Raw genomic sequence first — 23,488 nt, 5'->3', positions numbered from 1 at the left:
GCTCTGAGCCAAGTCTGTGACTTACACCACAGCTCACAGCAGTGTAGGATTCTTAACCCCCTGAGCAAGGCCAGGGATTTAACCTGCGTCTTCATGGTTATAGTCAGATTCCTTTCTGCTGAGCCACAACAGGAACTCCTGATTTTCATTTTTCTAATGACTAATGATGTTGAGCATCTTTTTATATGCTTTTGGTGTGTCTTCTTTGGAGAAATAGCTATTCAAATCCTTAACCCATTTTTAAATTGTATTATCATATTTTTATTATTGAGGTGTAAGAGTTCTTTAGATATTCTGGGTACTACTCCTTTATCAGATATATGCTTTGCAAAGAGGATTTTTAAAAAATCCATTGTTGGAGTACCTGTCATGGCTCAGTGGTAATGAACCCAACTAATATACATGAAGATGCAGGTTTGATCCCTGGCCTCGCTCAGTGGATTAAGGATCCCATGTTGTTGTGGCTGTGGCATAAGCCACCAGCTGCAGCTTCAATTCGACCCCTAGCCTAGAAACTTTTTTTAGGTGAGGCCCTAAAAAAATTAAAATAGGAGTTCCCCTTGTGGCTCAGCTGAAACGAATCAGACTAGTAACCATGATGACTCAGGTTCGATCCCTGGCCCCACTCAGCTGGAGTTCTGGCATTGCCGTGAGCTGTGGTATAGGTTGCAGATGCGGCTTGGATCCTCGTCGCTGTGGCTGTGGTGTAGCTTCCATATGCCCTGGGTGCGGGCCTAAAAAAAAGGAAAAAAAATAAATAATAAAATATTTTAATTTTTATTTTTGTTTATAGAAGTAGTAGTACATGCGAATGGTGAACATTTGGAAAAATATAGTAAAATATAAAAACAAAAATATAAGGCATTTTTAATTTCACCAGTCAGAAATGATCACTGTTAATATTTGGTACATTTCTTAGCATTTGTTTTCTTCTAGACATATATGTATATATTTTAAGTAAGTGAACTTATCCTCAGTATACGACTTTGCACCCTACTTTTTTGACTTAGTATCATATTAGGAGCATTTTGACAGAATGTGGTATTTTGGTTTTTATGGTTTGGTTTGGTTTTTTTTTTTTTTGGCTACAGCATGCAGTGGCTTGATATGGGATCTCACTTCCCAGACCAGGGATCGAGCCTGAGCTGCAGTGGTGAAAGTGCCAAGTCCTAAGCGCTAGAGCACCGGGGAACTCTTGGGGAGGTTTTTTAACACTTCAGAAAATTCTGAGTGGCTATTCCATGTCAGATTCTCGGGTTAGAGCTGGGACCACAGAGCAGACCATCCACAGTGCCTCGCCTGAAGGGACTGTGCCTTGTTCAGTGAGACAGAGGCACCAGCAGTTACAAACATGGGTGATACGTGTGAAGACCCCAGAGTGCTACATGTATACTTAGCATGGGTACCTAATCTGCCTCAGAGGAGTCTGGGAAAGCCTTCTTGGAATAGCTGCAAATGGGGCTAAGTCTCATGGTTGATCTAAGTTGGAAGGAAATTACAACAGAAAGAACTACATGGGCAAATGTGCAGAAGCAGAAGAGATGGTGGCATGTGGCAGGCACCGCCTGTAGCTCATGTTCCCAAAGTTCAGTGTGGGTATTGGGGAGATTGGAATGAAGCAGCCAGCCAGGGCAGCAAGGAGAAAGCAGGAAGAGCCTTGGGGGTCAGTGATGAGGAATGTGGATTTTGTCCCCCTGTCAGTGGGGGCCCTGTGGGAGAGATGCAGCAGGGCCAAGGCAGTGAGCTGTTTGTTCACCACAGAGCAGGAAGCGTCTGAAGAGTACTGTGGGGGAGGTGAGATGTGACAGGAGAGGGCTCTCTGAGGGTTGTGGAAATGAGGCCCCAGGCTCAGAGGAGAAGCCCGAGGAAGGACCTCCCTCCCAGGTAGGGCAGCCCGGGATGAGCCCTTGGTGGCCTCTGAACCTTGCTGAGGCAGGAGAAGGGAGACATCCTTTGCTGCTGTTGCCCAGCAGTGTCAGAGGCCCCACCTCTGCCAGTGAGCAGGCCTGTGGCAGTCACACACCTCCTCTCTGGAACTTCAGCCAGTGAGTCTGTTGGCAAGGGCAGCTCTCCAGTGCAGCCAAAGGCTTAAGGGCGTGGCTATCTTCCCTCGTTCTACATGTGGCTCCAGGGTTACAGCCCTAGGAAGACTGTCCTTGGACTCCAGGTTGAGAATCTTGGTCCTGGGAATTTGTTTTTACCCCTGCTGTTAACTTCCAACTTTGCCAAATAATGTTTGTTGAAAAGTAAAGGTTTTAGCCTTGATGACTGTTATTTGTAATTTTAGTGGCAATAGATCATTGACTTTTTTTTTTTTTTGCTGTTGTGCTGCTTTAATTGTCTCCGAAGGATGTAATTTGATTTCTCTTGTTTATTTGTTGGATAGATATAAACTAATAAAAGATTCTTATTTTCTCTTTAATTTTTATTAGGAGTGATCAGCATTCCAATTTTTCAAGGTTGAAGAATACTCATATTGATGGGTTCCAAAAACCTACATGTTTTGTAAAATCAAATTTTAGAAAATTTATTCAGAAACCTTACTTGGTAAGATTGCACTTCTTAATTTTGTAATTTTTTGGTACATTCCATTTTCCTTTTCACATATACCTATATGCACAGGGACTACCACTATTTTCCATAATGTTTGTAACTGGTCATTAAGTAAGTTTTATGATTCTGTTGTCCATTGTTAAGATTCTTTTGAGGCTTACGGTTATTATGATGTAAGAAATGATCATCTCATTCGATTGAGCAGGTTTTTATTTTTATTTTACTTATTTTATTTTTTGTCTTTTTGCCTTTTCTAGGGCTACTCCCGCGGCATATGGAGATTCCCAGGCTAGGCGTCCAATCAGAGCTGTAGCCACTGGCCTACACTGGAGCCACAGCAACGTGGGATCCGAGCCGCATCTGCGACCTACACCACAGCTCACGGCAACGCCAGATCCTTAACCCATTGAGCAAGGCCAGGGATCGAACCCACAACCTCATGGTTCCTAGTTGGATTCATTAACCACTGCGCCACGACGGGAACTCCGGATTTTATTGCATGTTTTATAGTACCAGCTTTCTTAAGTTTTGGGGGCACAGCTGTATTAAGGCATAATTTACATACCATAAAATTCACCCATGTAAGGTGTACAATTTAATGATTTTTTAAAATAAATTTACCAAGATGTATAATCATCACTATAATCCAGTCGTATAACATTATCATGACCCTAAATAGAGCCGTCAGGCCTGTTCAGTTATTCCCTGTTTCCACCCCTAGCTAACAACTAAATTATTTTCTGTTTCTAAAGATTTGCCTTTTCGTAGGGCAGTTCACAAAATGGCAGTTGGCTTCCGTAAGAGCAAGCAACAGCAAGAAAGATGGAAGCCTGAGTCTATTTGTAACCTAATCTCAGAAGTGACATCCCATCACTTCAGCCATACTCTGTTTGTGAGAAGCAAGTCACTAGATACAGCCCACACTTGAACAGGGTAACACAGGGCCTGGATACTAGAAGGTGGAGATGATTGGGAGCCTGGCCAGAAGCTGCCTGGTACAGTCTTCTCACTGGCCCCCAGTAGCACATCCCTTCATGTTCAAAGTACATCCCCTCCCTCTCAGGGTCTCCCATGTGTCTTTATGCACTCATTCATGTATATAGACTTCGCATAAATTCAAGATGACTGCTAGGAAAAGGGTTTTTTATGACTTTTATTAAACTGGGAAGAGAAATAAAAGTATGAAAGAGGAAGATGTGTGAGAAGTACAGACGCAATAGCAAGTGGAATAAATAGAAGGTTATAAGACTATTGCTTTTGGAAAAGAAACTGTCTTCAGAAATGGCCCCATCTGGGAGTTCCCATCATGGCGCAGTGGTTAACGACTCCAACTAGGAACCATGAGGTTGCGGGTTCGGTCCCTGCCCTTGCTCAGTGGGTTAAGGATCCGGCGTTGCCATGAGCTGTGGTGTAGGTCGCAGACGCGGCTCGGATCCCGCATTGCTGTGGCTGTGGCGTAGGCCGGCGGCTACAGCTCCGATTCGACCCCTAGCCTGGGAACCTCCATATGCCGCGGGAGCAGCCCAAGAAATGGCAAAAAAAAAAAAAAAAAAAAAGAAATGGCCCCATCTTTTCTGTTCCCATCAAAGGCTACAGGTTCTTTGTAGTTACAGTCTTAATACTCTGCCTTCTGATACTTTCCTAGTCATGGCAGGAGCATCTATTCAAAGCAGTTAGCTGAGTCAGCAAAACTGCCTCCTGCAGCATTGAGAATTTGTGTTTTCAGACAGTGGGAACTCTTCAGCAACTCCTAGTAATAATGAGTTTGTTTCTCTTCTGGATGCCTAAATAAATACTAGATTTACAGTCCATTTTCTAAAAGTTACCCTCTGTGTTATATAAGAGTATGTATTTTGTTGCCTCACAAACTAGCGTGGGTTACATGAAGATGTGTGTATGTTTGTATACCTAAGCTGCATCCTCTGTGTTTCATGTTCTTAATACTATGCATTTAAAACATGTGCCAGGGATCGAACCCATGCCGCAGCAGTGATCCAAGCCCCTGAAGTGACAACACTGGATTCTTAACCCACTCTGCCACAAGGAAACTCCAAACGTGTGTTTTTTGAATGGTAAAATGAATTTTCAAAAATAAAAACTTAAAGTGTATTAATCCATACTAATACTTTTTTCATGTAGAATTATCATACTATACAGAGAAAAGATGTCGTTACTCACAAACCATTTGGAGTTGAGGGAAACCATCAAAACACAAGAGGCTTTAGAAGACCTTTTAAGGTATTGAATGTTACTTTCCATCTAATTCTAGCTTTGGGTATATGCTTTGAATATTTCTTTTTTTTTTTTGTCTTTTTGCTGTTTCTTGGGCCGCTCCCGCGGCATATGGAGATTCCCAGGCTAGGGGTCGAATCGGAGCTGTAGCCGCCGGCCTACGCCACAGCCACAGCAATGCGGGATCCGAGCCGCGTCTGCAACCTACACCACAGCTCACGGCAACGCCGGATCGTTAACCCACTGAGCAAGGGCAGGGACCGAACCCGCAACCTCATGGTTCCTAGTCGGATTCGTTAACCACTGCACCATGACGGGAACTCCCTGAATATTACATTTTAAGTGTTAGTATATTAAAAGCTATTTTGTGGTATTTCAAATAGTAGCTATAAATTAGTATTTCCAAACATTTGTAGTTAACTGTAATCAATGATGACCTCTTCTCTAAGGACTTGATTTTTTAATTTTTTTTTTTTAACCAACAGAACCCTTTTTCAAATATTACATGGAAACTCAAATACATGAAGTAGATCCAGATGGAGTGGCTCTAGGTGGGGATACAGCCAAGGTCCCAGACACTCCCTTTAAGCCTGCACCTTTACCTCTAAGATTTAAGTGCAAAGCTATAGAGCCTTCTCCAGGATTCACTGATTGAAAAATGCTGCCTATAGACCCACAATTCCCAGAGGCCCTTTAGATCATCAGAGATTCTGGTCCAGCGAGCTTTGTTAAAACATATTTCATTCCATTCTAATTATTTTACAGCTGTGTCTGATGTCAGTGATACTTTTAATTAACCAACATGTTTGATTATCCAGAATCCTTCCTCCCCAAAACATATGGAATAAGAATTATAGTGCAAAGTATTGTATTTCTCTCTTCTCGCTCTCAGAAGTTGAGGTGCTTTAAAAATCCATTTTGACAGAATTTTCTGCTTATAATACATCCTTTTTCATATTTTTCCACTTAATGGTATCTCTTGCCCCCCCCCAAAAAAAAAGAAAAGGAAAGAATCTGAGTTTTTTTTGGTGAAAGTAGCTAGCAGGGTGGCTAGAGTAGTAGGCTCATTAGGAGGAGGTTAATATGAGCAGAAAGGTGGTATAAACGATCTCCAAACCACAGACTAGGAGGGTGCTTGAGTGATCCTCTGTTAATACCTTGGCTTCTTGAGAGTCGAAATTTTTAAATGTTTTTTTAAAAAGGTTTTTTTTTCCCCCCACTGGGAGTAACACTATTTGTAGCCATTGCATGGATAATATTTTTAGCCAGTGGTTCATATACCTGAAAACATGTGTGACATTAGGTTTTCAGAAATAGCTATGGCCATGGAATGTATAAACATGTTTTATACCATCTTTTAATCTCTTGAGTAGTGAGGCATAAAATCAGCTAAAAATATAATGTCTGCATAATTTAGAGACAGTGTAGATTTAAATGTTTCCTACATGTTGCTCTTCTCGTGGATCACATATAGTCAATTGTAATAACTTTTCTAAGACTGTTAAAAGATCTATTTTGGAGTTCCCATCATGGCTTAGTGGTTAACAAACCTGATTAGCATCCATGAGGACGCAGGTTTGATCCCTGGCCTCACTCAGTAGGTTAAGGATCCAGCGTTGCCATGAGCTGTGGTATGGGTTGCAGACGCGGCTCAGATCCCACGTTGCTGTGGCTCTGGCATAGGCTGATGGCTACAGCTCCGATTCAACCCCTAGCCTGGGAACCTCCATATCCACAGGTGTGGCCCTTAAAAAAAAAAAAAGATCCATTTCCTGTTACCCCTTCTCCTTAAGGGAAAGTTCTTTAACATTAAATCATTTAAAAAATGTTTTTCAAAATATATACAATAATCTTTCCTTTTGACCAGTCATTTAAAGCTGTGAAATGTTATGTAGTTGTCCAGAAATTCACAATTCTTAGAGTAGGAGGAAGAAATAATCCTTCCTAAGATAAGGAGCTATTTCATTAAAATTTACTTTTTACATGAATTGGACTAATTCACAGCCAGATAGTAATCACCTTATTAGATAATGTGAAAATGGACAATGTAAATCTCAAGATTAGTTCTGATGTATCTTTTGTGCAGATAGTTTTAACATTAACATATAATCAGATGATAGTCTTATTATAATTCTGTTCTACCTGAAAATGTTTGTAGCCTTTAGAAAATAATTCAAAAGAGGCCTGACATAAATACTTTTTTTGTAGACTTAGGTGCATCATTATGCATAATATATCCATTTGTTAAACTATTGTGAAAAGAGGAATCTACTTAAGTTTTTATAATTAGTCCTTGGTAATATACCATTGTACATTTCCCACATGGGACACCCACAGATATTCATTGTCCTCTTATGTCTACCGTAATACTGGGCAGTATGCAGGTCAAGAAATGTCTTTTTAAGTATAGCTCTCATCTGTAATGAGATTTTTTGTATGGTAAAGAAAGATTGGCTCAAAAGTACTGACAAGAATAGACGTTTTGATTCTTTAATAGATGTTGATACTTAATGCCTTTCCTTGCCCATTTGGTATTTGCTATATTTCACTATGAATCGAAAGGATAATTTTAGCTCATTAGAGGTTTTTAAAGTTGTATTTTTCTTAGCATGATAAATTTCAAGAATTTCAAACTTTTTTTTTTTCCTTTTTACAGCTACGCCTGCAGCATATAGGAGTTCCCAGGCCACGGGTGGAACTGGAGCATCAGCTGCCAGCCTGCGCCACAGCCATGGCAACACCAGATCCGAGCTGCATATGCGACCTACACTGCAGCTTTCGGCAACACTGGATCCTTCACCCACTGAAAAAGGCCAAGAATCAAACCTGCATCCTCACAGAACCATCATCAGGTCCTTAACCTACTCAGCCACAACGGGAACTCCCAAGAATTTCCAAGTTTTTTAACTTAACAGTTTTTAGAATTCATTTTATCTAAAGTATTTTTAAGTTATCATTGTATAAAGCACACTAGGAAGCTAGTTTGAGGAAAGCATACTTTATTATCATCATTAGCTTTTTTCCCTTTAAATATCTGTAGTATCTAGAATTAAGAGAAGCTCTGCGTCCAGACGTTTTTCCATTTCTTATACTAATAAAATAGATTTGGAACTGTAGTTTTAACATTTAATTATTTTTTCCTTTACAGACCAACTTTAGAGGTGGCAGATTTCAGCCTCAATATAAATCAGGCCTAGTACAGAAGAGCTTGTACATTCAGGCTAAATATCAGCGTTTACGGTTCGCTGGTCCAAGGGGATTTATCACTAATAAATTCAGAGAAAGATTACTGAGGAAAAAAAAGGTTAGTTGGATTATGATCATTTAAAATGTGTTGAGTGACTCTTGAACTCCTAAAGTATCTGTAAATTTGGTTTTTAATTTAATTTTGAATTAAGGGGCAACCTAGATATCAGTGTTCTTATTGCATGATAGTTGAAAAATTGAAAGGAGTAATGGTAATGGAGTTGTGAGACCGTCTAATCTTAAAAAACACCTTAGCTGTTGTACCTCAAATACTTTGCATATACCAGCTGTTTGAACTTTTTGCGTTAGAATTTCTGTTGTATGGTTAATCTTTGAAATGGACATTCAGGTGAAGACTTTTACCTGATCTATTTTAGCCTTACACAGTGTGAATTTTCTAGGTACCAAAAAATACTGAACTGAATACATAAAAAGGGTACTAATTGCAGGATACACTAACTTTTTTTTCCCCATTCATTTGTGTTTTTTAGTTGTAATAAAATATATACAACATATAAAATTTGCCATTTTAACCATCTTTGTACAATTCAGTGGATTAATTACATTCACAATGCTGTGCAACCATTACCGTTATATGCTAAGACTTAATAAAAAGTTTCATTACTTGATAATTTGAATTGTGTACTCTTTTTTTTTTTTGTCTTTATAGGGCCGCACCCACAGCACATGGAAGTACCCAGGCTAGGGATCGAATTGGAGCTGTAGCTGCCAGCCTATGCCACAGCAGTGCCAGATCCGAGCCCCGTCTGCGACCTACACCACAGCTCACAGCAACACCAGATCATTTAACCCGATGAGCAAGGCCAGGGGTCAAACCTGCGTCCTCATTGAGACTACTCTGGTTCGTTGCTGCTGAGCCACCACAGGAACTCCTTGTGTACTCTTTTAGATGTGGATTGATTTTATTTAAATTTACCATGTTGGTATTTGAAAAATGTAGCATAAATATGATATAAAATTAACGTCTACAAATTATATTTATATTGTAACAGTAACATTATATCCATTAAGTAACACATATTTGTTAGTTTTTTAACTCATTTTTGTTAATAATTTTGGGCTGATATTTTCTTCTGAGAAGTAGACATGTATCTAGTGTTGCTATCAAATAGTCCAATTGTGGTTTTATAAATTTTCTAACCTTCAGTGTTCCCATACATAGTCATGCTTGTGAAGCCTTTACACTGAGCTTTCTTAGTGATTTTGATAAAACTTGTTTTCCAAAAGATGGACCAGTAGAATGGAGTTGACAACTGATTTTTTTTTGAAGTTTTAGAGTTGAATAAAATATCTTCTTTAATCTTTCTAACACCTCAATTTTAACTGAGTAGCTTAGAAGAAGTTTTTAATTTCACTGGGTGTCTCTCTCTTGGTGTTATGAAAGCTGTCACCATTGGAGTCTTTTTACCCTGTCATATACCTCTCTCTCTTGGATCAAGGTGCTGTTTCTCTTCTGTCTCATATGGCAAGTTTCTTTGCAGCAAATCTAGGTGTTTGGCCGCAATCACAGGTGGCAGCTTGACTATTCTCAAGGAAGGTGATCATTGATTCCTACTCGAGGAAGAAGGCTGAGGCAAGCCTTTGCCTCAATTTGAAGGTTGGGTTTCACGTACACATACTGTGTGTTTCTTTTCTGTTAGCTCTGTGCTGAACTTTGGGTATTCATTTCATTTAACTCCATTTTTACCTCTGTTATTTTTAGATGATTTGGGGCTCCGGAGTGTTCACTTGACTGTCTGCCTCAGCCTCCAGTTTCTGTATGCTCATTGAACTTGTTCCATTTCATTTTTTTTTTTTTTTTTTTTTTTTTTTGCCTCGGCATGCCCCATTCCTGCTGGCCACCCAGTTCTTTCAGACCGCATTGCCCACCAGCCTCACTTTACAGCACAAAGAAACCAGATATCAAACCTTCACCTTAGGACATCACAAGTATTTCCTAGAAAGAGCCACAACCTGCTATGGGTCTCCAGTCTTTAGAGTCTAGGCTTTTATATCATCAGTTACACTTAGGGTCCCAGGCAGATAATGGCCTCACCTTCCTCTTGCCTTTCACTGCCAACTGAGTGCTTTAGAAATCCTACACCCTAGATTTTTTAAAAACCAGTGTCTCTTACTCTTTATCTTGGGCCTGCCATTCTGGATGCTACTTCATATATGTTTGTGTTGTAGCTGCTCTCAGATGAGCTTTTGTTGCCTGGTTACTGTCAGTGCCTATAAGCAAGCCATAGCCAGGCTCTGTATAGATTTGTATTTGAACAAGGCCCACCTATATGACCATGGCATGAAATCGGGTACTCTGCTTTTAACAGTTGGGCTCCACTCTCCTAACCTTTAGAGAAAGGAGTGAGGCATTGCAGCAGCTCTGGTTCCGCCGAGGTCTGAGCTAAGGTACTTAAGGCTTACTTCCTTTAGAGCTGTCCCAGTAGTATTGTGCTACTCTGGAACCCCATTCCATATGTACAGACTATTTAGACCTATTACTCCATTCTACCTTGGCTTTCATGCCCTAAAGAAAAGAGGTGAGGGCCTGGAGTCTGTGGTATCTTCCAATGTCGCTTTACCCCAAGCTTTAGCATTGTGGGGAAACTTTGAAAGTCCTGCCCTGGAGAGAAACCTTAGTCTGGGCAGCATCTGTCCGCTGCTTTGGTTTTTTTTGCCCTATTAGGGAGTTATTGTTTTCAGTATTAGACTACCAGCTAGATTAATAAGGACACATGGTTAATTAATCCAGGTGTCCTAGAACTTCTTGAACCTGAAATTAGATATGAACCTGTGTGTTTTCACATGCCTCCTAGTTGCCAGAAAAGTTTAGATTGATCTTGTCTGGACTTTCCACTCCCCGACCGTATTGAAATGTCCGAGCTAATCATTCATGGCTTAAAGTTCTTGTGATGTGCATCTGTTGTGCAATTTGATTACTGCGGCATCAGACATGTGCTGTTGTCTCCAACACCGAAGAGCCTCAGGGAGGGGTGGGGGGCATCCTAGGTGTGTTCCTAATGTAACCCCTTGTCTGCTTGCCAGAACAATCGTGGCTTCAGTAACACTGCATTAGCTCCCCAGCTGCCTTACAAGGTAGTAAGATCCCCAAGCAGTATTAGGAAAGTACGGAGTTAAAATGCTTCCTCCTCGTTCTTCAGGCACTTGTCATATTAATCCCATTTGGGCAGCCAAATTCCATTTTCTTTATTGCCTTTCTCTTGGATTCTGTGCTTGAGCTGGAAGATGATGGGGTGGGAGACATGTCTATTATCCATTCTCATTCATAAGTGCTCCTGGGAGATAGATATTCTCTGCTCATCATAGGAAGTTTTCAGAAACTCTTGAGTGTCTGACCATGTACCAGACTAGGACAAAAAAAAAAAAAACCTATTCAGAATTCATGAAGCCCCCTCTAGGAATATTGCTTCTGAAAAACTGTTAGCCATTGTGCATTTGGTCAGGAAAACATGGAGTTCCTCGGCATCCTAAATTCTGCAGCAGTCCCCAGGTGCCTGGCAGCTAGAGGCCTACCAGAGCTCTTCCCGTGGATAGAAAGGGGAAGAAGAGAGCATAAAGACACTGCAGAAAGGAAGTTGGAGACCAGGATTCATGGTTTTTTGGGTTGAAAAAACCTTGAAAGTTGTAAGGTACAAAGGTAGAACAGGAACCAAGATCAGGTAAATCAACAAGAACCTGCTCTCCACCTGCTGTGTCCCTCAGCTGAAGGATGCCAGCACGCAAAAGAAGTAATTGTGATGGTTGCACAACTCTGTGAATATGTTAAAAACCACTGAGTTGTACACTTTAAATGGGTAGACTGCGTGGTATGTGAACTACATAAGTAAAAATGTTAAAAATAAAATCACACTTGCTCTCTTCCCCAGACCACTGATTTCTCCTCAGGGTCCTTACTCTCACCGCTAGCAAGCTGAGCTGGAAGCTTGTCGTCCTAATCCTCCCACTTCTCCTTCTGGCTGCAGTTGTCCTAGGTCTGATTTCTACTATTCATCACCCCGTTCAATTCATTCATTTTAATGGCTGCATGTCATTCTACTCTGTGGATGTCTTATTCATTTCGGTGCTCTTCAGACTTCTTGTGCTTACTTACATACACTCAATTTTTGATAAAAACTTCTACCTCCTTGTACATTTTTAGGTTGGCTCTAATATTTTTTCTCCTAAGTTTAACTTGTAAAGGATAGAATTTCTGGCATATTATAAGTAGAGTCTTAAATAAAACTGTTACATCATTCTTTTAAATCTCTTCAGTAAACCTGCACACCACAGGAATTTGATAACTGACATCATCCATTTTTAAAAATATGCAAACAAGTTCTTTTAACAGAAATTTTACATCATTTCTTTTTTTTGCCTTAAATTTGGATTCCATTCCATTTGCCCCATAGTCTTTTATCTTTGAAAGTCTTTTATTGCTCATCAAATCAAATTTGGCACCAAATATTAATAGATTTCTGTGACTATTAGGTGTTAAGTATTTCCTTTGGATTGAATTAACATTACAGTTGATCAGCATAGCATAAATATGTTATAGATTTTGATAAGTATAGATTAGACAAGTTTTATCAGAAATGCATTTCTTTTTTCAATTAGTTTGTGTATTCATAAATATTACTTATTACTAGCAGAATAATAGTGTTCAAGTATCTATTCTAATTTATTTTTTCTTTTTATAGATGTGAGGCCTGAGAAAACTTGTTTATTTGACATGTATAGATGGGAATGAAAGGACTTATAGCAATGCCACTTTGTTTTTTGGACTCACTCTCAATTATAGGCCAAAAAAAAAAAAATCGCATAGTGATCTATCATCAGAAAGCATCTTGAGGAAGTTCCCTTGTGGCACAGTGGGTTAAGGACCAGGCATTGCCGCAGCTGTGGCATAGGCTGCATTAGCAGCACAGGTTTGACCCCTAGCCTGGGAACTTCCACATGCCATAGGTACACCCACCTAAAAAAGTGTCATGAATGTTCTTTTACTGATAGCTTGATTTTGTCCTGCTACAATTAAACAAAAGCAAAGAAGTAGATAGCATCTGACTTGCAGAAGTATGCTCTTTGTTACCAGCCATTAGGGTTGGTTCCCTTTCTTGGCATCATCACCAGTATTTGCAATTGCTCCTTTTTGGGGGGAGAAGTCCCCAGGTAATGCAGAGTATTAAGAGTCGTGATCAGAAGGTATATCTTTCTGGAATAAAGTGGGAGGTAGGGAACTAGCCTTACCTGATTAACAGGCATGTTAATTTGGAAAGCAAAGATTGTGAGAATTGGAAGATCTGGAAATTAATTTCCTCCAAACCATACCCACATACTCATTGGAAAGTCTTCATATTCCCCCAGGGGTATATGTTGGATGATTGCTGACTTATTAACCAAGCCTCTGTTGATGATTTTGGAATAGTTTACAGGTTTTCATTTTTTATGTAACACCACTAGGCACACTGACATTTTGGTACTTTGCCATAGCTCCCTTTTTACCCGTTTCCATTCTCACCAGAAGTCTTTTACCTACACCCTAGCCAGCACTCCACATTATCAGTCTTTTGTCTCTAGTCAGTCAAATAGCAGAAAATAGTTCTCATTTATCTTTCTTTGACTGTTAATGATGTGTTTTTAAAAATATGTTATTGACTATTTGTATTTCTTCCCTCATTGTCCTCATTTCTATCCCCTGCCAGGATGGTACTTTTTCTTATCAATTTTAAGAGCTCTTGATTTACTGAGGGTATTAACCTATCATACATTTTGCTGCTATTTATTTTATGTTTGTCAGCTGTTTTTGGCGGCTTTCACGTTATAGAACTTACAAACATTCATGGATCCGTCAAGTTTATTTATATGGCTTTTAGATTCCATATCATGTTTATGCTTATAAACATTGCTTACTATGTTTCCTTTAAGTGGTTATATGGTGAATTTTGTTCCTTTTAGAATTTGTTTTTGATACCATACGAGGTTGGGATCTAGTTTTTTCCCATTGTAGAGTCAGTTTTTCTAACACTGCTTATTGAATAATTTGTCCTTTTCCCACTGATTGAAAATGCCCCCTTAACTGTATGCTACATTCTTAGGTATTCCTGGTCTGTTTTGGGACTCTTTGGAGCCTCCTCCTTGCACCCTTGCCTCCTGTGATTTGCTTCTTCCATCCCTTCACTAGTAACACAGTTATTTTCCAGGAACAGAGTCTGAGCCCTTTCACTTTTTTTTTTTTTTGCAAATACCTTCCCAGGATTGTGGTGCCTATTTTAAAAAAGAGAGACCAGGGGAGTTCCTGTTGTGACTCTGGGTTACAAACCCGACTAGTATCCATGAGGATTCAGGTTCAGTCCCTGGCCATGCTCAGTGGGTTAAGATCTGGTATTGCTGTGAGCTGTGGCGTAGGTCCCAGATGCAGCTCGGATCTGGCGTTGCTGTGGCTGTGGTGTAGGCTTGCAGCTATAGCTCCAATTCGACCCCTAGCCTGGGAACTTCCATATGCCACAGGTGTGGCCCTAAAAAGCCAAAAAAAGAGAGAGAGAGAGAACAGACTTGTCAGCCAGGTCCAGCCCTAAGCTACCTTTCTAACCACATTTTTCCATATGTCCTCTGCTTTTTGAAGCATAATGTATGTTTTCATGTATTTCTTTCTTTTTTTTCCCACTGTACAGCAAGGGGGTCAGGTTATCCTTACATGTATACATTACAATTACATTTTTTCCCCCACCCTTTCTTCTGTTGCAACATGAGTATCTAGACATAGTTCTCAATGCTATTCAGCAGGATCTCCTTGTAAATCTATTCTAAGTTGTGTCTGACAAACCCAAGCTCCCGATCCCTCCCACTCCCTCCCCCTCCCATCAGGCAGCCACAAGTCTCTTCTCCAAGTCCATGATTTTCTTTTCTGAGGAGATGTTCATTTGTGCTGGATATTAGATTCCGGTTATAAGTGATATCATATGGTATTTGTCTTTGTCTTTCTGGCTCATTTCACTCAGTATGAGATTCTCTAGTTCCATCCATGTTGCTGCAAATGGCATTATGTCATTCTTTTTTATGGCTGAGTAGTATTCCATTGTGTATATATACCACATCTTCTGAATCCAATCATCTGTCGATGGACATTTAGGTTGTTTCCATGTTTTCATGTATTTCTATTTGTTCCTCCTATTTATCTTGGCTAGAAATGGCCTCCTGATCCCCATTCATTTCTTATTAAATGCTACTTTCCTTTTAAGATCCACTGTAAAGCCTTATCAAAGTCTCCTCTGTGGCTATTGTTTCATTTGGTGTCTAACTTTTACTATTTACCTTCCTATTTCCCCAAATAGATGATTACCTCCTTGAGGATAGAGGCTACCTCATTAGTCTTCATGTCTTTCCCTATTGCCTTTCATATAGTCCGTCTTTTAAAGTGCTTGTTGAATGGAATCTAATGACACACACACACACACACACACACACACACACACACACATCCATAGCTCTAAAAAGTTAGTGAATAGCAGCAACTGTGTCGGGGTCCCCAAGACCACCCCCCAGGTTGGGTGATTTCCTAGGAGGACTCAGCAGAGTCAGCACGTGGTGGCGTTCATGGCTGTGATGTGTTACAGCCGCAGGCTGCACAGCACAATCAGCAAAGGGAATTGGCGCACAAAGTCCAGAGGACACCAGGTGCAAGTTTCCAAGAGTTCTCTCCCAGTGGAGTCACACAGGATGTGCCCGAGTCCCCCAGCAACGAGCTGTGACCACGCACGTGAAATGTTGCCACCCAGGGAAGCTTGCGAGAGACTCAGTACCCAGTGCAGATACTTCATTCCAGATGCTGAGCAAGAAAGCAGGGGTTTAGCATAGACTTTAGACGCTCATCAGTGGTGGGAGCCCTCCTGAGATCTAAGTTCTTAGATGCCAGCCAAGGGCCAACCTTATAAGCTGACCTTTCAAAGGATAGCAGTAGGTATACTCTGTTAACTACTTTCTGCACAACCATATTTTTGAATAGCTTAATTTCAGATGGTAAATGCCTGAAGAGAAGAGGAAAGGATCTGTATGTTAGAAATGGTCAGGGAATGTACTTTGATTTCTCCTCTCTTCACAGAGGAGGTAGGTTTTAAGCTGAGTCATGGAGAAGAGCAGGACTCGAAGGGGCTACAGTCAAAGATCCATGTTTGGCAGTAGAATGTGGACTTGGGTAGAGATAGTGTATGCAAATCGCAGAGGACTTCGACATTCGGGTAGACCATGGAGGATGTGATGTGGTAGCAATAGGATATCTTCCTAGGGTTAGAAGAAGAAAGTGGTGTTCGAGGGCGATCGCTGGGTAGGCAGTGGGTAGGCAGTGGGAGAAGGTAAGGTTCAGGAAGACCAACAAGGAAAAGGAAACACTTGCATTGATCCAAGTGTCACATTATGAAATCCTAGATGAGAGTGCCACTCATAGGTCTAGTTCAGCATTCTGCTTAAAATAGGTTTTCACATAATTGGAAGAATGCAGGGATCAACCCGAGAGATGGTGTAGAAGAAGCTGTGTCAAGTGTGAATGTAATTCAGAATAATTCCACATTTTAATAAACAAGATATTTCAGTTGAAAACATTTTTTGGAATCATTATCGTTTCCTTTTAAAGTTGTTAGTAGGCAACAGATATTTTATTTGAAGATAGATCGATATAATTTTAATATTATATAATGAGTAAAGAAATAGGATACCATGAAGTCTGCTTCTCTTTAAAGGAATGATGCTGGCAAAAATATATCTGCATGTATTTTGAATATTTCATTAACCAAAATAGAAGAATTTTCTTTCAGTACTGTTTTTGTTTGAAATTAAACGTTTCCATACTAATATAAATGCCAAAAATAAATCAACTTTTAAATTTCTTTCAGTTTTAATAATGTAAGATCCTAGTAAAAGGTAAGGATATATGTATTAATAAGTTTTTTTAATGTTCCAGAAAAACATGCCATTCTACCATTTTTGCTCTTTTATTAGTTGCATGGTCTTATGTGCAGTTTGTTGTTGGTAATTTGATATTTTGCGTAGTATCACAGTATAGAATTCACATCCGTTATCCTTTAATCATAGTCTTATATTGTTATTGTTAATTCCTTTTCCTGTGTTTATTGAAGCCATACTTTTTTTTACATTATAGGTAACCACCCAAAAGCAAGAAAGCTTCCCCCCGTCCCCAGTAGCTTTCTCTGCTGTTATCAGTCAGGCTAGAAGAGTCCATACAGTTTTGGAATTAGATACCATATGATAACAAAAGATAAAATACCTGTTTGAGGTTTCGCGTGTGTCACATCAGGCTCTGTACTTGAGGGACTAAGGTTTAAGAGTCTTGACTCTTGTCAGAGATGTCCCCAGTGAAACTCACCCTAATAACAGAAGGCTGTCTTCATTAACTTACTAATACCAGCCAATTGAGTGCCATATATTTTCTTTGTCCTACTGAGTTATCATTTGATATCCACTTCGATGTGTTCTCTTGTTACCTTGTGTCTTTGGGAGTTCATATAGCTTTGTGGGGATCTTGAGTTCAAGTAGTAATACAGTAATTAAAATATTTTGAAAATTGCAGTGTGAACAAAACTCTAGCTCAGATGTTATAACTGACACTTCTTTTGAAGTCTGCATTTTTTTTGTTTTCTCTCAATAGGAATATACAAACATTGCCCCAGCAATCTAATCTGGAATTGTTACAAATGGAAACGACACTAAAGGACGATATTTGGGAGCATCTCTTTTTGTCAAGAGTTAGAATTGGCACTAAAGTACTAATACTGTAACTTTCTTGATAAAATAACTTTATTTTTCCGTAGTGGAATGCTGCAACTTTTTTACACTTAACAGTTGCTTTTAAATTACAGTATTCGATGTAAAAGTTGTATTAACTACAGCTTCTTTTGCAAAAAAGTCTCAAAAGGGCATTATTTGTTGATGCATTTTTCTCTGAGCATGGTTTCATAGAGAACTGAGTTATATCCAGACGTTTCTATGTTGAAAGTTTTGCTTATGTAATAAAAACAAAAACAAAAGTACCTGAATTGTATAGTGTCTGTACATCAAAGAACTTTTAAACAGTGGCCTTACAGTAGCAGTTTTTCTACAAGATTTTTCTTTTTCTGATGACATTTTGGCTTACAACTTCAAGTTTTCTTAAGCTTCTGAAGATCAAGGTCTATATAATTCATACATTTCATATTATGACATAAGAAGGCAAGAGAAAAGGTGCTTCAAATTTTCCATCAGGTAGTTATGCGTGCACTGAATTTTTAGTAATTGGTTCATTCAGTTTTTTTTCACAGTAATTTGCTCCTTTCCAATTTCAAAATGCTATTGTGGAAAATACATAAAGATTTTATAATCTATATTCCATCTTTTTTTCCCTCAGGGCAAGCTTGTGCATATCATATTTTTAAAGGCTTTTAAAAAAATTGACAGACAAAATCTCATCTTTGGAAATTGTACTTTGCTACTACAGCACTACACATTTTGCAAGCACATATTATTAAGTGTTTATTTTTAGTTCAGTTGTATTGAGTACCTACTATGTATAAGAACATTGATGGGATTTTAAGTGATATTTTAGGTCTCAGTACCTATTTCTTTATGTTTTCTGTGTTCTGCTTAATAGTATGCATACATTTCCAATTAAATTTTTGTGATATGTTTAATTGTAATGAAATAAAATATTGTTGCTCCTTCTGCTTGAAGCAGTTACCTGCCAGTTTGTGAGAATGTTATTTTAATTTTGTGTGAGAATTACAGCCCTGGGTAGGACCTGCTGATGTTTAAAACACCATTCGGTACTTATAAAGACAGAACTTTCTACTCAGAATCTGGTAAGAACTTAATTTTTCATGAATTGATTATGAAAAATCTTACTGCAAACGTTTAATTTTTTTTTCTTTTTAGGGCCATACCAGGGGCATATGGAAGTTCCCAGGCTAGAGGTCGAATTGGAGCTACAGCTGCCAGCCACAGCCACAGCCACGCCAAATCTGAGCCCCGTCTGCAACCTACACCACAGCTCATGGCAACACTGGATCCTTAACCCACTGAGCAAGGCCAGGGTTGAACCTGCATCCTCATGGATACTAGCTGGATTTGTTTCCACTACGCCACAATGGGAACTCCCAAATATTTAATATTTTTTTAATACCGTTAAAAGACAGAGTAGCCATTTCCCTAGTGGGTCAGCAGTAAAGGGAAGCAAGAGCACTTGATGCATTAAAATCAGATAATAAATGTAGATAGGTGGCCTCTCTTATGTTGTGTACTGTCTTTATAGGTCAAGTTTTCCAAGCATATTTAACATCCCACTTAGGGTAAGAAAAAATGCATGCACACAGTAGTATGACAACTTTATACTGTGTTAGGTACTCATAATATCTACTTTAAATATTTAAAAATTTATTTCATGTATTCCCATATTCTGAGGGGCAGTTATAAGCCTTGAATCATTAGGCTAACACATTTATTGCACAGATTCTGCACTAAAATTATGGGAATGAACAAGAGAGCAAGAAACATGGAGTCTGCCTTTATGGTATGAACAGTCTGATAGGGAAAACGAACATTAAACATAGACATGTAATTATAAACAGTGTTGATTCTCTAGCTCTTTATTTATTGTAGTACTTAAGGGTAAAATGGTTGATTCAATATTAATCATTCCACAACTGGTTTTCAGTTTAGGCATATTTGAATATACTTTGGCACTGTCTCAAAATGCAAAGCATGTTATTTGCAAAACACCTATTCGTAGCATGAATGTATTTAGAAAATATTGAGTGCATGAGCTGAAGGCTAGAAAGAAAGGCTTGCTTTATAATTTAGAATATAAAATAAGGGCAGAGATGTCTGTCTTATTCACCATAGCATCCCCAGTTGTCAGCATCCTACTTGACACAGTAGGAACTCATTAATATTAGTTGCATAAATGAGTAACAAATAGACTATATCTTTTAGGAACTAAATACCTAGTTTTCTTTTTTTTCTTTTTAGGGCTATTCCTGCGGCATATGGAAGTTCTCAGGCTAGGGTTTGAATCAGAGCTGTAGCTGCTGACCTACACCACAGCCACAACAACAGCAGATCTGTGACGTACACTGCAACTTGAGAATGCTGGATCCTTAACCCACCAAGTGAGGCCAGGGACTGAACCCACATCCTCAAGGATATCCGTCAGGTTCTTAACCTCCTGAGCTACAACGGGAACCCCTAAATATCTAATTTTCACGTGGAGGTTAAATAAAAGGTTATCCACAGCACTTTTTATTGACTGGAAAGAATTTGAATTCTGTAATGCATAAGACTTTAGAAGAGAAGTCACATACCATTGCCTTGTCCCTTTCCTCCGTGTGGTAGGCCCTTCTCAGCCACTGGAAGACAAAGACACCAAGACACAGTTCCTGCTCTGAGACATCTCACAGCTGTTGGGAAAGAGATTCACAAAAACAACTGCAATGTAGAGCGTGAAGTGCTATACCGGACATAATACTAAAGGTTGAAAGAAAAATTGGCATTCCTGATGGAGCTTTCCCGATCACGTTTCCTTTTTATTGGTTTCACAAACCTCAGAAGGCAATCTCTTGGTGGTTTTCGCTGGTTTTAAAATTTGATGGGTTGAGAGAGAATGGGTAAAGTATATGGGATCTCTTTGGATTATTTCTTGTTCTTTTTCTTCTCTTTTCTTTTTTTTTTTACGCAACTGCACCTGTGGCATATGGTTCCCAGGCTAGCGGTCAAATCAGAGCTGCATCTTAGGCCTGTGCCACAGCTACAGCAACACCAGATCCAAGCCACATCAGTGAGCTACACTGCAGCTTGCAGCAGTGCTGGAGCCTTAACCCACTGAGAGAGGCCAGGAATCAAACCTGCATCCTCACAGAGGCAACATCAGGTCTTAATCTGCTGAGCCACAACAGGAACTCCTGAATTATTTCTTTTAGCTGCATGTAAACCTTCAACTACCTCAATATAAATTTCAGTTTAAAAAAATCAACCATAATCTTATTACAGGAAATATTGCTATAAATATTTTGGAGGATACTTTTTTTTTTTGATTGGAAGAAACTACTATAATTACATTGTAATTTATGTAGATACATAATATGGACCATATTTTACCCAATAAATCCTACATTTTCCAATAGTTTTTAGAAAAAGGATGGAGATACTTTCAGGTGGAAGCAGAAAAAGGAAAGCCGAAGCAGAAAAAGGAAAGCCGGATCAGAAACTCTTCTTCTCCATTATCTAGCAAACTCAATAACCAGCAGCCACAGCTTCCCCAGCAGCAAACAAACAAGCAGAAAGATGCTAATGCAAAAAGGTATGGCGTGGCTTGCAGCCCTCCCTCCCCGCTAAGTAGCACCAGGTGAAGAAACAAGTAATGGGGGGCCCAGTGTGGACAAAAGGACTGATGAGGTTACCAGGTTATGTGGAGGAGTCAAGGAAAGTCCTTAGGAAGGTGACGGCTTTGATACTGTCTCAAGAGCTCAAGGAAAGGGGAAAGATTCACAAGGAAGAGGCACTCTCCCCGTCGCAGAGCAGCCTGGGGCAGCCAGAGCCCACAGGATAAAGTACACCTTTGGGTCCAGTGAGCACCGGTTCTGGACACTTAATGGGACCCAGAAGAGAGAAGATACCAGGTTTCCCGACAAAGCTCCACTGAAAAGAATGGTAATTAACTCTGAATCCATTAAAATACACAAGATTTTTTAACTGAGGAATCATAGTTGTAGAATAGAATGTAAATGTTGGAAATCTCAACAAAAATTAAAGAGTATGTCAGTCAGTTGGGAGATGATGGGGGTGGGGTGAGGGAAAAATAGGTTGGACACTAAGAACTAACTACCTAATTGTTCATAGCCAGGTGTCCCGTCAGGTTATAGGGTTTAAGAGTGAATTATATAAAAGAGAAGAAAACCGCTAGTGCTCAACTTTAAGTCTTTCATAACTTTAATTCATTGGCTCTCAGAGTATGGTTCCCCAGCCAGTAACATCAGCACCACCTGGAAACTTCTTAGAAAAGCAGACTCTTGGCCCCACCCCAACATACTGAATCAGAAGCTTGGGGCGGGGGAGGGGGGGCAGCAGTCTGTTTTAACAAGCCCTCCAGGGGCTATGCATACACATTCAAGTTTGAGAATCACTAGCTTACATAGAAATAGCATATGATGCTATGTATATGATATATCTAGAATAAGTTGGAAATAATTTTCTTTCTATTCTAAAAACATTTCTCCATTGCTTTGGCCCCTCCTCCTGTATGTGTGAACTGCTTTTCTTTTGTAACCTCTGAGAGATTTAGAATTTTTTCTTTTGTTCTGATATTCTGAAAGTTAGCAAACTACAGGTCTTTGGTATGGGTCCTTCATTTCACTGAGCTCCTGCTGAACTCCTTCCACCTGGAGACTTTAGGGCCTTCCACTCAGTGATAATTTTTGTCCTCCCATCATCTCTCTTTTCTGAAGCTCTGGTCATACCTCCCAATCTTCAGGGCAGCACTTGGCTATATGGGCTCTTTTGTTTCTTTTCTTTTTCAGCTGTGCCCATGGCATAGGAAAATTCCTGTGCCAGGGACTAAAGCTGAGCTGCAGCTGTGACCTACACCACAGGCGTAGCAATGCTGGATCCTTAACCCACTGTACTAGGCTGGGGATCAAACCTGTGCTTCCTCAGAAATAACTCCAGATCCTTAACCTGCTGCACCACAGTGGGAACTCTCAATAGGGTCTTTTTCAATTGTTACTCTTATCATCACCTTTGTTATTATTTTTTTTCCTTGTGTATCTTTCCGAGCCCCCAGCTGTTGGTTTGTTGAATTCAGTTACTTTTCTCTTCCCTTGGCTTCCCCTACATGGCCTTCCCCCTGGACCTCTCTTCTCCATCTTCTCTGTGGCCTTTCACCCCCTGTCTGCCCCTTTGTGCTGGTGATCCTGAGAGCCCTGGCTCTCTTCTCTCCTTCTATATTTCTCTTGGATGATTTAACTTAGATTCATGACCTTTTTTTTCTCTTTTTATTTTATTTTGTTTTTGTCTTTTTGCCATTTCTTGGGCCACACCCGCGGCATATGGAGGTTCCTGGGCTAGGGGTCAAATCGGAGCCATAGCCGCTGGCCTACACCACAGCCACAGCAACGCGGGATCCAAGCCGCATCTACAACCTACACCACAGCTCACAGCAACACCCGTTCCTTAACCCACTGAGCAAGGCCAGGGATCAAACCTGAAACCTCATGGTTCCTAGTCGGATTCGTTAACCACTGTGCCACGACGGGAACTCCTTTTTTTCTCTTTTTAGGGCTGCACCCATGTCCTATGGAGGTTCTAGGCTAGGGGTTGAATCGAGCTGTAACTGCTGGCCTACACCACAGCCACAGCAACACCAGATCCAAGCTGCATCTGCCACCTACACCACAGCTCAGGGCAACCCCAGATCCTTAACCCACTG

At 39.9% G+C, this 23,488-nt stretch overlaps 1 protein-coding gene across 11 annotated transcripts in view; it reads left to right on the top strand.

Moving 5' to 3' along the window:
* CXHXorf23 (chromosome X CXorf23 homolog) overlaps positions 1-18,750 on the top strand; it is a 60,020-nt gene extending 41,270 nt beyond the window's left edge. For 5 of the 11 annotated variants that reach the window (XM_021080782.1, XM_021080784.1, XM_021080781.1 and 2 more), the window contains 4 exons: positions 2,433-2,547; positions 4,693-4,791; positions 7,934-8,088; positions 17,685-18,750. In XM_021080782.1, coding sequence (XP_020936441.1) covers positions 2,433-2,547; positions 4,693-4,791; positions 7,934-8,088; positions 17,685-17,748 — 433 coding nt within the window. In that variant the 3' untranslated portion in view covers positions 17,749-18,750. Of the gene's footprint in view, positions 1-2,432; positions 2,548-4,692; positions 4,792-7,933; positions 8,090-17,684 lie in introns of all 11 variants that reach the window. The other 6 variants (XM_021080787.1, XM_021080786.1, XM_005673485.3 and 3 more) reach the window with 3 other exon arrangements.

This window comes from Sus scrofa, chromosome X, assembly GCF_000003025.6.
Source record: "Sus scrofa isolate TJ Tabasco breed Duroc chromosome X, Sscrofa11.1, whole genome shotgun sequence".
NCBI lineage: Eukaryota > Metazoa > Chordata > Mammalia > Artiodactyla > Suidae > Sus > Sus scrofa.
This window is presented reverse-complemented; position numbering and strand designations above follow the sequence as displayed.